General features: G+C 41.6%; 1 protein-coding gene across 5 annotated transcripts; it reads left to right on the top strand.

Moving 5' to 3' along the window:
• The first annotated feature begins 1,741 nt into the window (after window positions 1–1,741).
• LOC112260512 (E3 ubiquitin-protein ligase MARCHF6) lies at window positions 1,742–16,880 on the top strand. Of its 5 annotated transcripts, none has more exons than XM_024435678.2 (26): window positions 1,742–2,039; window positions 2,786–2,885; window positions 4,616–4,689; window positions 7,034–7,177; window positions 7,280–7,352; window positions 7,492–7,666; window positions 8,668–8,845; window positions 9,177–9,238; window positions 9,341–9,373; window positions 9,485–9,536; window positions 9,639–9,697; window positions 9,878–9,958; window positions 10,074–10,142; window positions 10,373–10,447; window positions 10,542–10,676; window positions 10,798–10,917; window positions 11,038–11,138; window positions 11,387–11,524; window positions 11,742–11,940; window positions 13,234–13,303; window positions 13,434–13,633; window positions 14,044–14,178; window positions 14,374–14,463; window positions 14,600–14,747; window positions 14,866–15,001; window positions 15,267–16,880. In XM_024435678.2, the coding sequence occupies exons 1-26, from the start codon at window positions 2,021–2,023 to the stop codon at window positions 15,355–15,357; spliced, it is 2,757 nt and encodes a 918-aa protein (XP_024291446.1). In that variant the 5' UTR covers window positions 1,742–2,020; the 3' UTR covers window positions 15,358–16,880. The 5 variants fall into 5 exon arrangements, with proteins under 5 accessions (XP_024291446.1, XP_024291447.1, XP_042184727.1 ...); XM_024435679.2 differs by having other exon boundaries at window positions 13,434–13,615; XM_042328793.1 differs by having other exon boundaries at window positions 8,671–8,845.
• The last annotated feature ends 1,991 nt before the right edge of the window (window positions 16,881–18,871 follow it).

Raw genomic sequence — 18,871 nt, forward strand, 5'->3', positions numbered from 1 at the left:
CAATTCGGAGGACAACGCATTTCTCATCCCTGGATCGAGATACATTTTCCGAGCCATATCTCTCGCCAGCTCCACGGTGTCTCAATCTACATGGGAAGTCTGTCCGACCCTAGCTGTAAGCAAGAGGGTCATATCTGCTGTCTAGCTAACATGCATTTTTTTTGTAAATGATGTACCCAGTGGTGGAAAAAGTATCCAATTGTCATACTTGAGGAAAAGTAAAGATACCTTAATAGAAAATAACTCAAGTAAAAGTGAAAGTCACCTAGTAAAATGCTACTTGAGTAAAAGTCTAAAAGTATTTGGTTTTAAATATACTTAAGAATTAAAGGTAAATGTAATTGCAAAACTATTCTTAAGTATCAAAAGTAAAAGTATCAATCATTTCAAATTCTTTATATTAAGCAAATCAGACAACACTATTTTCTTGTTTTTAAGAAAATGTAGCCAATACCCAATACAGGGAACAACTGTTTGGTCTTTCATTTATGGTTATGCCCTGGTTCCCATTTCAGGTCAGTTTTGCTCAGTAGGCCTACTAGAATGTTGTCATATTTGGAGTACCTCAGATGGAGAGATTTGAACTGTTAATTCTTTGCCAGTCTTGATAACAATAATGGTAGTTTGTTATTTTGTAAATGCCACCATGCATGGCACTGCATCAACAATATGACCCTCAATAGGATGTTTGATTGTATGACTTCACAGATGGATCAATTGGAGGTCAAATTGCAGGCAGAACTACAGAGCGCAGCTAAAGTGGTGGCCTGCCATTTCTTCTTTCCCACCCGGGCACCTGATGGCACCGCTGGAGAAGGAATAGGCACTGTGTGGGTATATGATGCAGTCATTCAAAACAGAAAGAGGAACACATCAGGGACATATTGTAATTCCACAAACACCACAGCAGACCCCGGGCACTGGTGGCACTATCTAAAAGTATTTGGTTTTAAATATACTTAAGTATTAATAGTAAATGTAATTGCAAAAATATACTTACGTTTCAAAAGTAAAAGTATAAATCATTTCTTATTATTTATATTAATCAAACCAGAAAACACTCAGACATAATTGACAAAAAAACGTGTGTTTAGTGAGTCCGCTAGATCAGAGGCAGTAAGGATGACCAGGGATGTTCTCTTGATAAGTGTGTGAATTGGACCATTTTCCTCTTCCGCTAAGCATTTATTTACAATTTATTTAGCAGACGGTCTTATCCAGAGCAACTAGGGTTAAGTGCCTTACTCATGGACACATTAACAGATTTTTCTCCTATTTGGCTCAGGAACTCAAACCAGCGACCTTTCAGTTACTGGCCCACCGCACTTAACCGCTAAACTATCTGCAATCCCATTCGAAATGTAATGAGTACTTCTGGGTATCAGGGAAAATGCATCGAGTAAAAAGTACATGATTTTCTTCATGAATGTAGTAATGTAAAAGTAGTACATTAGTGGTAATGTAATGTACAGATACCCCCCAAAACGACTTAAGTAGTACTTTAAAGTATTTCTACTTAACTACTTTACACCACTGGATGTACCTGTATTTAAAATAATAAAAAATAATTGTGATAAAAATCTATGCAAATTCCCCTTCGTGCATTCGTCACTACCAACACCATGTATTTAATTTGACTTAATATGAACTAAAACTGTCCTAAAACGTATTTGTTGAATGTTTATTTTTGGAATAAAAGTATACTCTTTTGGCGTATTTCAATACCGTAAGCATACTAATAGTTGCTGTGCACTTCTGTTTTTAGCGGAGCTAGTCTAGCCTTCTAGCAGTAGTAGTGCCATGATGAAGTGTGCCCAATAAATAGCTTCATTGTGTCACAACGGGGAATCAAATAGACAGGTTACATTGTATTCCGGGGATCGTTGGTGTTCGAATCGAACATCATTCTGAGATGTTATGTTTATTTTATTTCGCTGGCAGCTGGGCATTCCACCAACTAGTCAGACGGTGTTTCGTGCTGTGCTGACTGTAAAGAGGACAGTGTGCGTCAGTATTCAAGATGGACACCGCCGAGGAAGGTAGCTAGCAAGCTCGTCAACCCATATCGTTACATTTACGTTACAGTATTGGTTAACTTCCTGTTGTGACACACATTTGATTGGCCCTCAAGGAATCTGTTTTGTGGAAATGTAACAACTGTTTCTTTCTGTCGATTCTGCTACCTGCGTGTAGTAGCTAACGTAATCGTCAGTTAGCTATGCTAGTAAGCTAACTAACTTAAGCTACATTCACTCACTCACCACTAGGTCCGAGATATAGCTAACCAACATTCGTGACTGCTAGTTAACATGAGTGGTGCGCTAACTGCACTGCTACGCGTTGTTGTTAAACGTCAATTCAATACAATAGTGGCGTAGTGCTCAATGATACAATCAACATCGGTAGCTAGCGAACTAACATAATAGCAACATGATAAAATGTAAATGTTTGTTTGCAAACCCTCCCAGTATGTGCCACCCACCCATTACATTAGTAATGTCACTCACTTGATTGGTGTCAGTGACAAGTAAAGCATGTGCACGATTCATTGCTGAATGTAATGTTAATCAAAACACCCAGACTATTTACAAATGAAAGCCCTTACATAAAGAGTATTGAGATCACTGAAATATCTGCAAGGTTATCATGCAAGTTGCACATTACGGTTTCTCATAACAAAGCCAGTCTGATTTTCTGCATACAGAATCAGCATCAGGCCTTTTTCTTTGTTGGTAGAACCCTGTTCTCTGTGATTTTGTCTGATTCGTGTCCTTGTTTTCTGCAGGGGATATATGCCGGGTCTGCCGGTCTGAAGGAACCCCGGACAAGCCACTCTATCACCCGTGTGTTTGCACAGGAAGTATAAAATTCATCCACCAAGAATGGTATGTGGTGTTGGCGGTATACTCAAACACAGGGCCAGTGTCATTTCTTTAGAGACAGACTGTGTTCTAGGCAGAGCATGATTCATTCAAGATTGGGATTGAGCCAAGTATTACTAAGGAAAAGTAATACTTAGTCAGAGATGCACTCTGATCCTAAACTCAGCAAAAAGAAAAATGTCCTCTCACTCTGTTATTTTCAGCAAACTTAAATATGTGTAAATATTTGTATGAACATAACAAGATTCAACAACTGAGACATAAACTGATCAAGATCCACAGACATGTGACTAACAGAAATGGAATAATGTCTCCCTGAACAAAGGGGGGAGATCAAAAATCAAAAGTAACAGTATCTGGTGTGGCCACCAGCTGCATTATGTACTGCAGTGCATCTCCTCATGGACTGCACCAGATTTGCCCGGTCTAGCTGTGAGATGTTACCCCACTCTTCCACCAAGGCACCTACAAGTTTCCAGACATTTCTGGGGGGAAAGGCCCTAGCCCTCACCCTCTGATTACAACAGGTCCCAGACGTGCTCAATGTGATTGAGATCCGGGCTCTTCGCTGGCCATGGCAGAACACTGACATTCCTGTCTTGCAGGAAATCACTCACAGAATGAGCAGTATGGCTGGTGACATTGTCATGCTGGAGGGTCATGTCAGGATGAGCATGCAGGAAGGGTACCACATGAGGAAGGAGGATGTCTTCCCTGTAACGCACAGCATTGAGATGGCCTGTAATGACAACAAGCTCAGTCCGATGATGCTGTGACACACGGACCCTCCACCTCCAAATCGATCCCGCTCCAGAGTACAGGCCTCGGGGTAACGCTCATTCCTTTGACGATAAACCCGAATCCGACCATCACCCCTAGTAAGACAAAACCGCGACTCGTCAGTGAAGATCACTTTTTGCCAGTCCTGTCTGGTCCAGTAATGGTGGGTTTGTGCCCATAGGTGACTTTGTTGCCAGTGATGTCTTGTGAGGACCTGCCTTACAACAGGCCTACAAGCCCTCAGTCCAACCTCTCTCATCCTATTGCAGATAATCTGAGCACTGATGGAGGGATTGTGCGTTCCTGGTGTGACTCGGGCAGTTGTTGTTGCCATCCTGTACCTGTCCCGCAGGTGTGATGTTCGGATGTACCGATCCTGTGCAGGTGTTGTTACACGTGGTCTGCCACTGCGAGGGCGATCAGCTATCCGATTTGTCTCCCTGTAGCTCCATCTTAGGCGTCTCACACTACGGACATTGCAATTTATTGCCCTGGCCACATCTGCAGTCCTCATGCCTCCTTGCAACACGCCTAAGGCATGTTCATACAGATGAGTAAGGACCCTGGGCATCTTTCTTTTGGTGTTTTTCAGAGTCAGTAGAAAGGCCTCTTTAGTGTTCTAAGTTTTCATAACTGTGACCTTAATTGCCTACCGTCTGTAAGCTGTTCTTGTCTTAACGACCGTTCCACAGGTGCATGTTCATTAATTGTTTATGGTTCATTGAACAAGCATGGGAAACCGTGTTTAAACCTTTACAATGAATATCTGTGAAGTTATTTGGATTTTTACAAATTATCTTTGAAAAACAGTCCTGAAAAAGGGACGTTTCTTTTTTTGCTGAGTTTATATCTCTCCCCGTGCTAGATGTACTGATCTTAGGCATGGTCAATTTATCTTTTGCATTGCTGCAAATGTGACACTGCACTTATATAATCTGTCTGTGTTTTCACAGCTTGGTACAATGGTTAAAACACAGCAGAAAAGAATACTGCGAGTTATGCAAACACAGATTTGCTTTTACACCAAGTAAGTCATTCAATTTCTTTCTCTGTCTGTCTATGTGCCTTCTGTTTTAACATATTATTCAATTCAGCATTTACTTCTCGTTAGAGTGATGCTGCGAGCTTGTCTGAAGACTCACTGAATTATTCCGCTGCTCTATCAATTGTTACATACTTCAGAATGTTTTTAGGGCCGATTCCAATTTTTGGGGGTCAAGAAGGCGGATGGCCGATATTCAAAATCATTAGATTAGAGAATGTTGATGACAAAATGTCCCGGACACAGTCATGTATGCATTCATGTATCAATTTTTTAATTAAACAATACATTTTACTTTGTTTTTACCAAAAGTATCTACATAACAACATAATGGTAATACTTGTATTTGAATGGTAAATCTCTTGATAAACTGGATAAATTAAGATGTCATGGTCCCTCTCACAATACAGGTGAATGCATATGCATTAGGAGTGTGTGCATGTATTGAGCTGGTTTTGGCTGATCAGTGGAGTCTGTCATCTGTAGCACCATAATCTGTTTGCCTTCCATTTGGGACCTATATTAGCCTACTGACCAGCAACATTTCCTCCAGCATGTCAAGCCTGTATGGAAGGACATAATATAGGCACTGCTGTTAGTTTGAGAATATAAAATAACATATTTTCAATGGAAATGGATCCAACGTAACATCATGATTTGTGATCACGGATGCTTATGAAACTAGCATTATTTTTTTTTCAGTGAAAGGGAAAACATGTATTTTTTTCAGCTGTCAGGACTCATGTCTAGATATCTCAGCTGCCAGGGTGAAATTCAAAACAACTCAATTGGCTAGTTCAGCTATCTTAACAAAAAATGGGCGGGTTGTAACTTGATCCTACTGCTACGATTGGATAGAGCGAGGGTGTAGCTCCGCTCCCTTTCAAAACTCCTCTCTCCATCCCTCATATCACTTGGTTCTGTTTTCTGCTACTATGAGAACTAACTCAATGGCTAGTTGCACATTTAAGGCTTGTTAGCAAATGTCATATCAAACAAGGAAAGCAAGGGTAGGAAAAAAATATGAAACGTCAAGGCACGTTCTTTTTGACTCAAATTGGCCTATAGTTTCAAAAGGTCCATAAACATGCAGAAAGATTATTAAGTAGTTAACCCTATTGCCAATCTTTTATTTAGGTATTTTAAAACACTTCATTCTATCCCTTTTATGACAATCATCTAATCCGACTATCAACTGTCAATTTATGGATACGATTGCGGCTGGTCAGATCAGGACACCAGTAAATAGCTAATGTTAGCTAGCTATGTTGGCTATTACCGCCTATCTGATATCTTAGCACCGTGTTTATCTAGCTAACACCACAGATAAAAGGGTTAGTTATCGTAATCTTTGCTAACACGTCGCATAGCTATCTGCTTAGCTAGCTTGCTTATTGCATGCATGGCCAGGCACGTTGACACAATCCCTTATTATTAGAAAATTCACTAAACTAATATTTGCAACAGGAGTTTGATTTTGGTCACTGTCAATTTATCCATTTCTCAATACTGCACCTTTCTGTTGGAGAATGAGCTAGCTTTCTGCTGATTATTTTTTTCAGATAGATTTTCCTCAGCATTGTGCCCTGCTCATGGCTCAGGCGGTGTTGTTGCTAGCATAGCAGCAGCTTATATCGGTCCGATATATCGGCTCTTTCTCTAGTCTGAATCTGCTATCGTTGAAGTTGTTTGTGGTGATGAGGGGCATTGTACAAAACAAAGTTGTCAGCAATTGGATCGTCTAACCAATCAGAGTATCAAAGACAATAAAGAATTTTCAAAACTTTACCCATGTGTGTTCTGGCTTTGGGTGGGAGTCAAATCCAGACTCATTGTGGCGAAGAAACAAATGTTTGCAGGCGTGTCGTTGTGGCGGAAACCATGAGTCTGGGTAGCCAGGCAAGCTGTGAGCTGCCCTGGGTCATTATCATACAGTAAAGGTCTAGGGGACAGACACACAGCCCTGTTTAAACTAATCCATTTCTCTGGAAGTGTGGCTCAAGCTAATGTGCATGCAACAGCCTGCTCTTACTGTCTCTTGTGTTTTGAGATTATTAATATCTTGTTTTTTGATATATTTTTTGCGTGGTTTTCTCAGATGATTAGATTGTTTATCCTTTAGACAGTCTGTCATGATACCAATAGAAAATGGTACGTTTTCTGACCAGGCAACAGCAGACAAATCTCAGGATAACCTCTAATCTGATCCAATGCAAGCTTTTGTTAGTTCAGAATGGACCCAATTAGGACCAGTAAAGGAGCGTTGGCATTTGAGGATGTGAAAATGAAGTAGCCTATTTGATCCTTTCTTTCCTCTGTTCTTTTCCAGTCTATTCTCCAGACATGCCTTCCCGGCTGCCTGTCCAGGACATATTTGCAGGGTTGCTGACGAGTGTAGGCACAGCTATTAGATACTGGTTTCACTACACACTAGTGGCTTTTGCTTGGCTGGGAGTGGTTCCTCTCACAGCATGTAAGTACAAACATCCTAAAACAGACTGGTGGTACATGTTGTTCAGTAAGTTATCCATTGTTAGCCCTTTGTAACTGTTGCCCGGCTGTCTTATTCCTGCAGGTCGCATCTACAAGTGTCTGTTTACCGGCTCTGTGAGCTCACTCCTCACCCTGCCATTAGATATGCTTTCTACGTACGTTTTTCCTTTTTCTTCTTCTCCCAAACCTGTACAAAACTTTACTCTGTAAAAACATGAACAAATGTTGTTTTGTCATTTAGCAGATAACATTCGGACTCATCGTGAGACAATTGTCATGTCCCTTCATCCACAGAGAGAACTTGCTGGCGGACTGCTTGCAGGGTTGTTTCGTGGTGACGTGTACACTCTGTGCCTTCATCAGTCTGGTGTGGCTGCGGGAGCAGATTGTTCACGGTGGCGCCCCCCAGTGGCTGGAGCAGAATCAGCAGCAGCAGCCTCAACATGCACCAGCTCCACAACCTAATGAGGTAGCCAAAAATCCCACTGTCAAGTCACTCTTTAAAGATATACTTCTCCTTAATGCAACCGCTGTGTCAGATTTCAAAAAAGCTTTACTGAAAAAGCACACCATGCAATAATCTGAGTACAGCGCTCAGAGACCAAAACAAGCTATGTTGTGGAGTCAACAGATGTCAGAAATAGCATTATAAATATTCACTTACCTTTTATCTTCATCAGAATGCACTCCCAGGAATCCCAGTTCCACAATAAATGTTTTTGTTCGTAAAAGTCAATTTATGTCCAAATACCTCCTTTTTGTTCATGCGTTTAGTTCACAAATCCAAATTCACAAGGGGCAGGCACATAAGTTCAGATGAAAGTTCCATTACAGTTTGTAGAAACATGTCAAATGATCTATAGAATCAATCTTTAGGATGTTTTTATCATAAATCTTCAATAATATTCCAACCGGACAATTCCTTTGTCTTTAGAAAGGAAAAGGAACGTAGCTAACTCTCACGGGTGCACGTGAGACTGAGCTCATGGCATTGTGCCAGACCCCTTAGTCAAACAGCTCTTATTCTCTCCCCCTTCACAGTAAAAGCCTGAAACAAGGTTCTAAAGACTGTTGACATCCAGTGGAAGCCTTAGGAAGTGCAATCGGACCAAATTTACACTGTATATTGGATAGGCAAAGACAGGTTTTTGCCTGCCATATGAGTTCTGTTATACTCAAAGACATCATTCAAACCGTTTTAGAAACTTCTTCCGAGTATTTCCTATCCAAATCTACTAATAATATGCATATCTTAGCTTCTGGGCCTGAGTAGCAGGTAGTTTACTCTGGGCACCTTATTCATCCAAGCTACTCAATACTGCCCCCCAGCCATAAGAAGTAGCATTCATTTAGTGCAACTTCATAAGTTGAGTGTTTTGAAGCACTCAATACACTCTTTCTTAACCACCTATTCTAATGTTTTGGAGCTACCTGCCCCCACCTTCATGTCCCATGTCCTTTCCCTATCAGCAGGCCCCTGCTCCTGGGCAGGGGGCAGCTGAAAACCAGCCTGCTGCAGCTGAGCTCCCGGCGGACAATGGTCCAGCGGCTGAGGTCCCCGACATCCAGATGGACCCGGCAGAGGATATGGAGCTGGAGGATGAGGCTGGGGCTGAGGATGTAGCGGATGCCAACAATGGAGCACAAGGTACAAACCTCAGAATGGAAAGGTTCTAGGCCTGGTCACAGTTACGTTGTGCTTTTGCCAACACTATTGCTCATTGTCAGTGACTAGGAATTGGTTTAATAGCACAAACAGACTGGCACTCGGGCTATAAAGGTCCAAGATGCTAAGCTAATACAGCCTTATTCAAAGGCTTATTAAGGATGTTGCATTTGCATTTAACAGTATTCAACATCATATTCTCTATATTTGATAATTTTTCATAGACTTTCATCTGTTGGCGATATCTGTTTGTTTGTCAAAGTATGTTCCACAGTTGGTGTCAGTGAGTGAGGTGATGCTTTTGTCTTTGTAGATGACATGAATTGGAATGCCCTGGAATGGGATCGGGCAGCAGAGGAGTTAACATGGGAGAGGGTGAGTCTGGCTTAGAATTCCCTCAGGCCTATTTGTGTTATACCCATTGGTCATTGTGTCTTTGAAAATTAGAGTGAATTATTATTATTTTTTAAATCCCAGATGCTCGGTCTTGATGGCTCCTTGGTTTTCCTGGTAAGTAGCTCATTTTTGGAGGGGGAAAAATAGCATTTGAAGTTTTCCCATGTTTGATGAAATAGCACACCCTTTTGAGAATGCCTTCAGTTTGTGTTCTTCCTTTTTTAGGAGCATGTCTTCTGGGTGGTCTCACTAAACACACTCTTCATTCTGGTGTTCGGTATGTATCATTAAACTAATATTAAGAGAATGTGCAATTGATGAATGAACAATATAAAGAGAAATATTCAAACACCTGACTTGTATTGTTAATTCTTTTCAGCTTTCTGCCCGTATCATATTGGTCATTTCACAGTTGTGGGACTTGGCTTTGAGAAAAATGTAAGTATCAGCTTAAATTAAATGTTTACATTTTCTCTCACACGTGCAACCATATAGATTTTATTTAAAATCTATAGGAATTGATTTTGTGAAGTTTGTTTTGGAATCTGAATGACTCGTTCCATGGAGCACAGAACGAAGAAAATCCGATTATTTTGATTGTGTCATTTCCTGTTGCAGGTGCGGGCTTCCCATTTTGAAGGCCTCATCACCACCATCGTGGGCTACATCCTCCTGGCCATGCTATTAATACTGTGCCATGTATCCTCTGGTGTCTTTCACACAAGTGTTCTAGCCTAGTTTCAGTCTGTAATAGACATGTACTACCTGTGTTGTACAGTATGTATTCGTGTGTCTTCCTTAACAAAAATACCAGGGATTGGCAGCGCTGGTGAGATTTCAAAGATCCAGACACCTTTTAGGAGTGTGCTACATTGTTGTCAAGGTATCTAAAACGATGCTAATGATTTCTCCCATGATTGGGAATGCAAAGCTGGACTGGTATATGGCTTTTTTGTTTCTTATGGACTCGGAAGTATATACATATAGAATATTGTGTTTGTCGTCCATATGTTCTGAACTGTTACATAGCAATCGGGATTACATTCAAATCTGCCTTCTATTGCCATAAAATAAATACCAGTTATTATAACTATTGATATTATGATTAACCAGGTATCCCTGCTGGTAGTTGTGGAGATCGGTGTATTCCCTCTCATCTGTGGTTGGTGGCTCGACATCTGCTCACTGGTAAGCCAACCATGTTCTTCTGCTTCAATGATTCCTACTTTCGAAATAATAATTGATAAATCACTTAGAAACCAAGTTGTTTTCTGTATTGCAGGAGATGTTTGATGCCTCTCTGAAGGACAGAGAGCTGAGTTTTGACTCTGCTCCCGGCACCACCATGTTCCTCCACTGGCTTGTAGGGATGGTCTACGTCTTCTACTTTGCCTCGTTCATCCTCTTACTGCGAGAGGTGAGATGGTATTCTCTCATACCTTCATAGCTGTCATTTGCCATGATATTTCTGCTGTAGAATTATTCATATATATATATATATCTCCCCATGGCTGATCTGTTTCAAATTTTCGATCTAGGTGCTGAGACCCGGTGTTTTATGGTTTCTCAGAAACCTGAACGATCCTGATTTTAATCCTGTTCAAGAAATGATTCACCTGCCAATATACAGACATCTCAGAAGATTCATTTTATCGGTGGTGAGTCGCAGGTCGCAACTAATTTTTTTCTTGTTTAATGTTAAATGCCATATCTGTGGGTGTCTGGACAGGACATGTACAGAACCAGTAACACTGGGTTTCTCCTGTCTTTCTCCACAGGTGGTGTTTGGCTCCATAGTTTTGCTAATGTTGTGGCTTCCCATAAGGACGATCAAACTCATCCTCCCAGCCTTCCTCCCATACAATGTTATGCTGTACAGGTACGTCTAGGGGCCTAGAATGACTTGACTTAAGATCCTGGCTCATAGTAATGTAATAAAGCTGTTACGGCCCAAGACTCCCATTTTGCATTTACTGGAGGACAAACCATTGGCCGCATTAATGCATGCCTCTTTAGTAATAAAAAAAGCCTCTTCAGTAACTAACAAATACCCCTCTAATGTACTGTTGTGAGTGATGGTAATGTCTCTGTTGATTGGGTGATGTGTTGACGGTCTCCATCTCCCAGTGATGCTCCAGTCAGTGAGCTGTCTCTGGAGCTGCTGCTGCTGCAGGTGGTTCTGCCTGCGCTACTGGAACAGGGCCACACACGCCAGTGGCTCAAAGGCCTGGTCAGAGCCTGGACTGTCACCGCCGGATACCTGCTGTGAGTGTCACACACAAACATCACACTGTAGACTGGGTGTGTGCAGTTTATCATTTACATTGGAAATCATTATTCTACTGTGATATTGTTAATGCAGGCTCTCATCGTTCTCCCATAAAACCAAGGTAAAGACCCTGAATTTAGGTATTATAGACTCACACACATCCTTGGTCTCATCTCAGAAAGCCCCATGTTAACAGTGCTGTCTGTGCCACAGAGACCTCCACTCGTACCTGTTGGGTGACCAGGAGGAGAATGACGATGATGCAGACCAGCAGGCCAATAACAACCAGCAGAGGAGGAATAACAACAACGCCATCCCTGAGGGACTGCACGCTGCCCACCAGGCTATCCTCCAGCAGGGAGGCCCTGTGGGTGTCCAGCCCTACCACCGGCCCATGAAGTTCACCTTTAGGGTGAGACAAGACTATCACTCTCACCTTTTTATCATACAGCGCATTTGGAATGTATTCAGACTCCTCTTTGTTACATTACTGCCTTCTTCTAAAATTGATTTTCCCTCATCAATCTAAACACAATACCCCATAATGACAAAGCGAAAACAGGTTTTTAGAAATGTTTGCAGGTAGTTTACATCAGTATTCAGAACCTTTGCTATGAGACTCGAAATTGAGCAACCTGTTTCCATTGATCATCATTGAGATGTTTCTACAACTTGCGAGTCCACCTGTGGTAAATTCAATTGATTGGACATGATTTGGAAAGGCACACACCTGTCTATAAAAGGTCCCGCAGTTGACAGTGCATGTCAGAATACAAACCAAGCCATGATGTCGAAGGGATTTTCCATAGAGCTCCAAAACAGGATTGTGTCCGCACAGTCGGCTCAGTAAAAGGCACATGACGGTCTACTTGGAGTTTGCCAAAAGGCACCTAAAGGACTCTGACTATGAGAAACAAGATTCTCTCTCTGGTCTGAGGAAACCATGATTGAACTCTTTGTCCTAAATGCCAAGCGTCACATCTGAAGGAAACCTGGCACTATCCCTACTGTGAAGCATGGTGGTGGCAGCATGCTGTGGGGATGTTTTTCAGCGGCAGGGACTGGGAGACTAGTCAGGATCGAGAGAAAGATGTACAAAGATATCCTTGATGAAAACCTGCTTCAGAGCACTCAGGACCTCAGACTGGGGGCAAAGGTTCACCTTCCAACAGGACAATGACCCTAAGCACACAGCCAAGACAACTCAGGAGTGGCTTCGGGACAAGTCTCTGAATGTCCTTGATGGGCCCAGCCAGAGCCCGGACTTGAACTCGATCGAACATCTCTGGAGACACTTGAACATATCTGCGCAGCAATGCTCCCCACCCAAGCTTACAGAGCTTGAGAGGATCTGCAGAGAAGATTGGGAGAAACTCTCCAATACAGGTGTGTCAAGCTTGTAGCGTCATACCCAAGAAAACTCAAGGGTGTGATTGCTTGCAAAGGCTCTTCAACAAAGTACTGAGTGAAGGATCTGAGTACTTATATAAATGTTTTTGCTTTGTCATGATAGGCTAGTGTGTAGATTGACAGGGCGGGGGGGGATCCATTTTAGAATAAGACTAACGTAACAATGTGGAAAAAGTCAAGTGGTCTGATGACGATCACTCTCTCCTGCAGCAGTAGACTCTTCACTTGTTTCCTCTAAGCCATCTTTGTCTTCTTTCTCAGAGCATGATAATGTAGTGTATTCTTGTTTTTCTAGATTGTGCTCCTGATTGTGTTCATGTGTGTGACACTGCTGGTGGCCAGTCTGGCGTGCCTTACGTTGCCAGGTGAGTTTTCTGTATAGTCCACACAACCCACTCAGTCACTCACTGAATTACACTATCCACTCCACTGTCTTCCTCTTTCACCTACTGTCACCCTCTCTCCCTGTCTCAACCCCTCCGCCCCCTGCTACAGTATTCACCGGCCGGTACCTGATGTCCTTCTGGACAGGCAGTGCTAAGATCCACGAGCTGTACACGGCAGCGTGCGGCCTATACGTGTGCTGGCTGTCCATCAGGGTCATCACCGTGCTGCTGTCCTGGATGCCCCAGGGCAGGAGGGCCATTCTACTCAAGGTCCAGGAGTGGACCCTCATGGTAATGCTCTGCAACACGGTAATGACAAGCAACACCCACCACCCACATCTGTCATGAGTGAATTGGTCTTCATAACTATTTTTGTTTTTCCCCACGTACTGAATTAGAAGGAGAATTATGTGATTTTTATACAACAAAATCTAGTGTGGGAAGATGGTTTAAAACAGATATATTGACATGTAAAGACCCATAGAGAGATTTAAGTACTGTATGTTCATATTGTTTATGCTGTTTCTATTACACTGTGCTTTATGTTAGTTTGCAAGGGCTCACCTCCTTTGTGAGTTCATGGCTCTGGGTGATGAATGTCCTCTACATAGGCTGAACCAGAATACAAATTCAAGATGGCTCAGTAAAATGACACCCACTAGGTGTGTAGGTGAGGCCTGTGTTTCTAGCCCTCTGTGTTGCCTTGTACTGCACTGTAGATCCTGAAGACAGTGGTCGTAGCTGTGTTGCTGGCTGGCGCCATCCCTCTCCTGCTGGGCTTGCTGTTTGAGATGGTCATAGTAGCCCCTCTCAGGGTGCCGCTGGACCAGACACCACTCTTCTACCCCTGGCAGGTACTGTAAGGACCACTCATCTAACACCAGTGTCCATATACCATTATGGTATTGCAGTACATTAGATGAAAATGGGAATCTTAATGTTTTAAACTGCACCTAAAACATGTATGATGCTGTCGTTAGATTGCCTCAATTGGATAACAGAACAAGAGGCAACTACAGCCAACACTACTGTTTTGTGCTTTGTTTCAGGACTGGGCTCTCGGAGTGCTCCATGCCAAAATCATTGCCGCCATTACTCTGATGGGTCCCCAGTGGTGGCTGAAAACAGTGATCGAGCAGGTCAGTCCCACAAGATTGCATTTTACTATGATTATTATCACCTTAATTACTCTGAAGATGGCATTCATGATATAGCTCAGATTCATGTTGAATACGTGTTGGCATAATTTTGACTTCCTTGTGTTTCCTCTTGTAGGTGTATGCTAACGGAATTCGCAACATTGATCTCCATTTCATCATCCGTAAGCTGGCTGCTCCGGTTATCTGTGTGCTACTGGTGTCTCTCTGTGTGCCCTATGTCATCTCTGCTGGCATCGTCCCCATCATAGCTCAGTATTCCCCAGGTACGGCAAATATCAGTTGATGAAAGTGGAATTTGTGATTTCAGGTGTGTGAGAGAGAGAGAGCGCTGTTATAAGTGTGCCAGTTAAAGGGATGATCCTCTGATTGCTCTCTCTGCAGGAGTTACCATGGAGATGCAGAATTTGGTGCAGAGGAGAATCTACCCGTTCCTGCTCATGGTCGTCATGCTGCTGGGAATCCTCTCCTTCCAAATACGTCAATTTAAGCGCCTTTACGAACACATTAAGAATGACAAGTGAGCACCATGACATTAAGCTCAGCACAACCACACTTATGACTTATACTTATTGCCAATGCTGACCTGACAAAATGTATTTCGGATGTCTGACTGTCATCACAAAGTCTCCATTATTACAATGGACCACCATAGTTGCCAGTAAAATCATAAAATAACGTCTCCAAGCCTCTGAGGACGTACTTGTTGGAATTTTTACACTTTTGTAGCCAGTATCCTTTCATGGCAAGGTATTTCTCTCTGAAACTGTCTTTTTCTTTCCCAGGTACCTGGTTGGACAGAGACTGGTGAACTATGAACGCAAGGTGGCAGGCAGAAGCAGTACAGCCACACACAGCAGCTCTTCCCAGGAGTAGGAGCTGTTAACACCTGATCTGAGAGCAGCCTCTAGCTGTGTAGCCTCTCCTCCCTTTTGATGTTTCTTCACATTCATGACTCAAGCACTCACCTCTCACCATGCCTTATTTCACTCCTTGCTCTCAAGCACAGCTGGAGAAAGGAGTGTGTTTTACTAAATAGATTAAAAGGCAAAATTACCTTGAAAACCAACCAACATGGATTCAAAAAAGAATGTTTCATCTTTGTACATCTTGAAAAAAAATACATGTATTTTGTTAATTAAATCTAGATGTCACATTATTCTTTTCCTGTTGTTAGGTCTAGATGCGTTCCTGTTGTTAGGCCTGGATAGACTACTACATTATTTGGCCAGGAGGAGGCAGAGTCCTGAGAGGCCTCTGTACAGCTCTATGGGGTAATCCCATTGGAACACATGACGGAGGCTCCGCTTTAGAGAAGTGATGAGCGTGAGACAAGGCAGAAGAACTTTGGGATCAGTTTTTGTAGTTTTTATTTATTAGTTTGGATTTTCCTTTTAAGGGGTTTAGTATTACAGTGTGTGGGTGAGAGGTTATCTGCAAGAAAGACAAGTTCCTATTGGAATGGGTGATTTACTCTTTCTGCAGCAGGGTTCAAAGCCAGGTAATACAGATTCATGCATTTCGGTTCACTGTCTGACTGACTGGCCACAGAGGAGCTGTTGAGTGTTTCAGGCTTCCCTGAATAGCTTTATACTGGTGGTGATGGTCTCCTGTCTCAGGCTGGAGTTATTAATGAAATCCCAGCTAGCCAGCTATTTGTATCATGTAGCTCCAATATTTGGTTTCATTTGAGGGAACCCTGAAAGGAAGTCTGCTTTTTAGTTAGAAGTTACAAGATTGTAACTGTGCTCATGATATCTGTGTAATTTCTGCTCTACATTTCTTGCTACGCCTGTTGTACAGAGTAACATAGGTTGTTACATATGCATGAATATCAGTCTGTTGCACTTAAGCTTTAACATAGTGGCAGTCATTCATTAACCATTTTAGTGAAATCAAGTCAGTATTTCAATGTGGTGGTAATGACACTACAATACAGTGAAATATGATTTGCTTGACAGGAGTTTTGGATCAGGTTTGACACTTCTTCTTTTTTTGTCTGTTACTGAGATTGGTACAATGTTTGTAAATAAAGCATTTCTATGGTTTGGATTGTTTACCATGGCAACAAAAACCTATTTTCTTCTTTTCAATGTGTAAAATTGGCTGTGTCAGTTGCAGGTTTAAGACTGGATTTCTGACTGTTTTAGAGGGTATTAAATGCTGAGATTCTGACTGATTTAGAGGGTATTAAATGCTGAGATTCTATGTGACCATATAGTATCTTAACAAAACTGGGTACTGTCGTTAGCCTGTTATCCGGACCAATTTTTTTTTTAAAGCAAATTCCCTATTTTTATATGTGCGTATTGTGTAGGTCTTTTGTGTGCTTCGTGTTGTTTTTCTGGGTGGTTAAGTGTGTATTGGTCATCTTAATAAATGGCTGCTTTCTTTCCTCACAGAATGTCACCTTGACCTGTTTGTCATATTCACAAGTTTCAGTTAAATTGGACTCTGGAGAGATCAAGTCAGAGGTCCAAGCAAAAGCCAGCAGGCACATGACAGTCCGGGAATTGAATAGAAAAACGCAATGGATGTGAATAGCATAAAATACATCCTCTTGTGTTGTATCATGAAAGTAAGCCTTGCTCAATCACCTCTCCCTATAGCATGTGTAGTTGATGGGGAGACATTGGTTATATAACAAATCCCTCCAGTACATGTGAGAATACACATTTTTATTTGATTAAAAATAACATATGTTACTTGTGATAGGGAATTTTGGCGATGTGGAAATTTGATCCTCCAATGAGGAGCTACTTTTCACCACTTCTCCCTTTTCCCTTAATGATGGCAGCAGTGGGTTCAGAACAGACTGTAATACTGTCATTTCATAGCCAATAACATAATCACACCTGATAGCAGCTGTAAATCTACATTAATGCTGAATAATGCCAAGTTAATGGCACTCAAAACAACAGTTTATCCTATAGAGATATCCTGGTTGGCTAGTTCGTAAACCCTTAACCCTGATTGTCAAACTGTCTTGTCTCATCCCTCGAAAGCATGCCGTGTCATTTTAACCAATTGATTACCATCCCATATCATCCAAGAAATGTATGGCATGTTATTGTAGGCTGTGAAAACTAATGGTATGACATTTCCATCAACAGGTGTATAGAGCTCAAGTATGGAAATACAGTGAGCTCCAAAAGTATTGGGACAGTGACACATGTTTTGTTGTTTTGGTTCTGTACTCCTGTATATTTGAATTGACTATGAGGTTAAAGTGCAGACTGGCACTTTAATTTGAGGTTATTTTCATCCATTAACTGAAAAATAGTAATTTTATGGAATCAAAAGTCTTGGGACAAATGAACTTACATGTGTATTAAAATAGTCAAACATTAAGTATTTGATCCCATATTCATAGCATGCAATGACTACATCAAGCTTGTGAATAATGATGAGTGAGAAAGTTACAGAGGCATAAATATTATACCCCCCCAAAAAAGCTAACCTCCCCTGTTATTGTAATGGTAAGAGGTTAGCATGTCTTGGGGGTATGAAATTTGTGCGTCTGTAAATTTCTCACTCATCATTATTCACGATTCATTCAGGACTATCCATAAATATGGAAGCATCCATATGAATGTAGAATAGTTTAGAAATATATTATATTCTTATTTACAATAAAATGCACCCCAAAATGACACAATACATTATTTACCATGAATTTCTATTGGGCACAAAATAATCTGAAGCACAACTAAACCAATCGGCAAAAGCATCCAACAAGTTTGTAGACAAAAACTTGACATAATCATTGCGTGCTAGGAATATTGAACAAAATACTAAACTTTTGACTACTTTATTACACATATACAGTAACAGTCAAAAGTTTAGACACACCTACTAATTGAAGGGTTTTTCTTTATTTTTACCATTTCTACATCGTAGAATAGTCGTGAAGACATCAAAACTATGACATAACACATATGGAATCATGTAGTTAAACAAATCAAAATATATTTTATATTTGAGATTCTTCAAAGTAGCCACTCTTTGCCTTGATGACAGGTTTGCACACTCTTGGCATTCTCTCAACCAGCTTTAAGAGGAATGATTTTCCAACAGTATTGAAGGAGTTCCCACGTATGTTGAGCACTTGTTGGCTGCTTTTCCTTCACTGCGGTCCAACTCATCCCAAACCATCTCAATTGGGTTGAAGTGTGGTGATTGTGGAGGCCAGGTCATCTGATGCAGCACTCCATCACTCTCCTTGGTCAAATAACCCTTATACAGCCTGGAGGTGTGTTCGGTCATTGTCCTGTTTAAAAACAAATGATAGTACCACTAAGGGCAAACCAGATGGGACGGAGTATCGCAGCAGAATGATGTGGTAGCCATGCTGGTTAAGTGTGCCTTGAATTCTAAATGAATCACAGTA

The sequence above is a fragment of the Oncorhynchus tshawytscha genome, linkage group LG10 (assembly GCF_018296145.1).
Source record: "Oncorhynchus tshawytscha isolate Ot180627B linkage group LG10, Otsh_v2.0, whole genome shotgun sequence".
In the NCBI taxonomy this organism is placed as follows: domain Eukaryota; kingdom Metazoa; phylum Chordata; class Actinopteri; order Salmoniformes; family Salmonidae; genus Oncorhynchus; species Oncorhynchus tshawytscha.

What these genes read in the sequence shown, in the direction of transcription:
- LOC112260512 (XM_024435678.2), top strand. An exon ending in CCATTAGATATGCTTTCTAC is followed by an intron (nt 7,353 to 7,491) that starts GTACGTTTTTCC and finishes CTTCATCCACAG; the next exon opens with AGAGAACTTGCTGGCGGACT. An exon ending in GGCGTGCCTTACGTTGCCAG is followed by an intron (nt 13,304 to 13,433) that starts GTGAGTTTTCTG and finishes CCCCTGCTACAG; the next exon opens with TATTCACCGGCCGGTACCTG.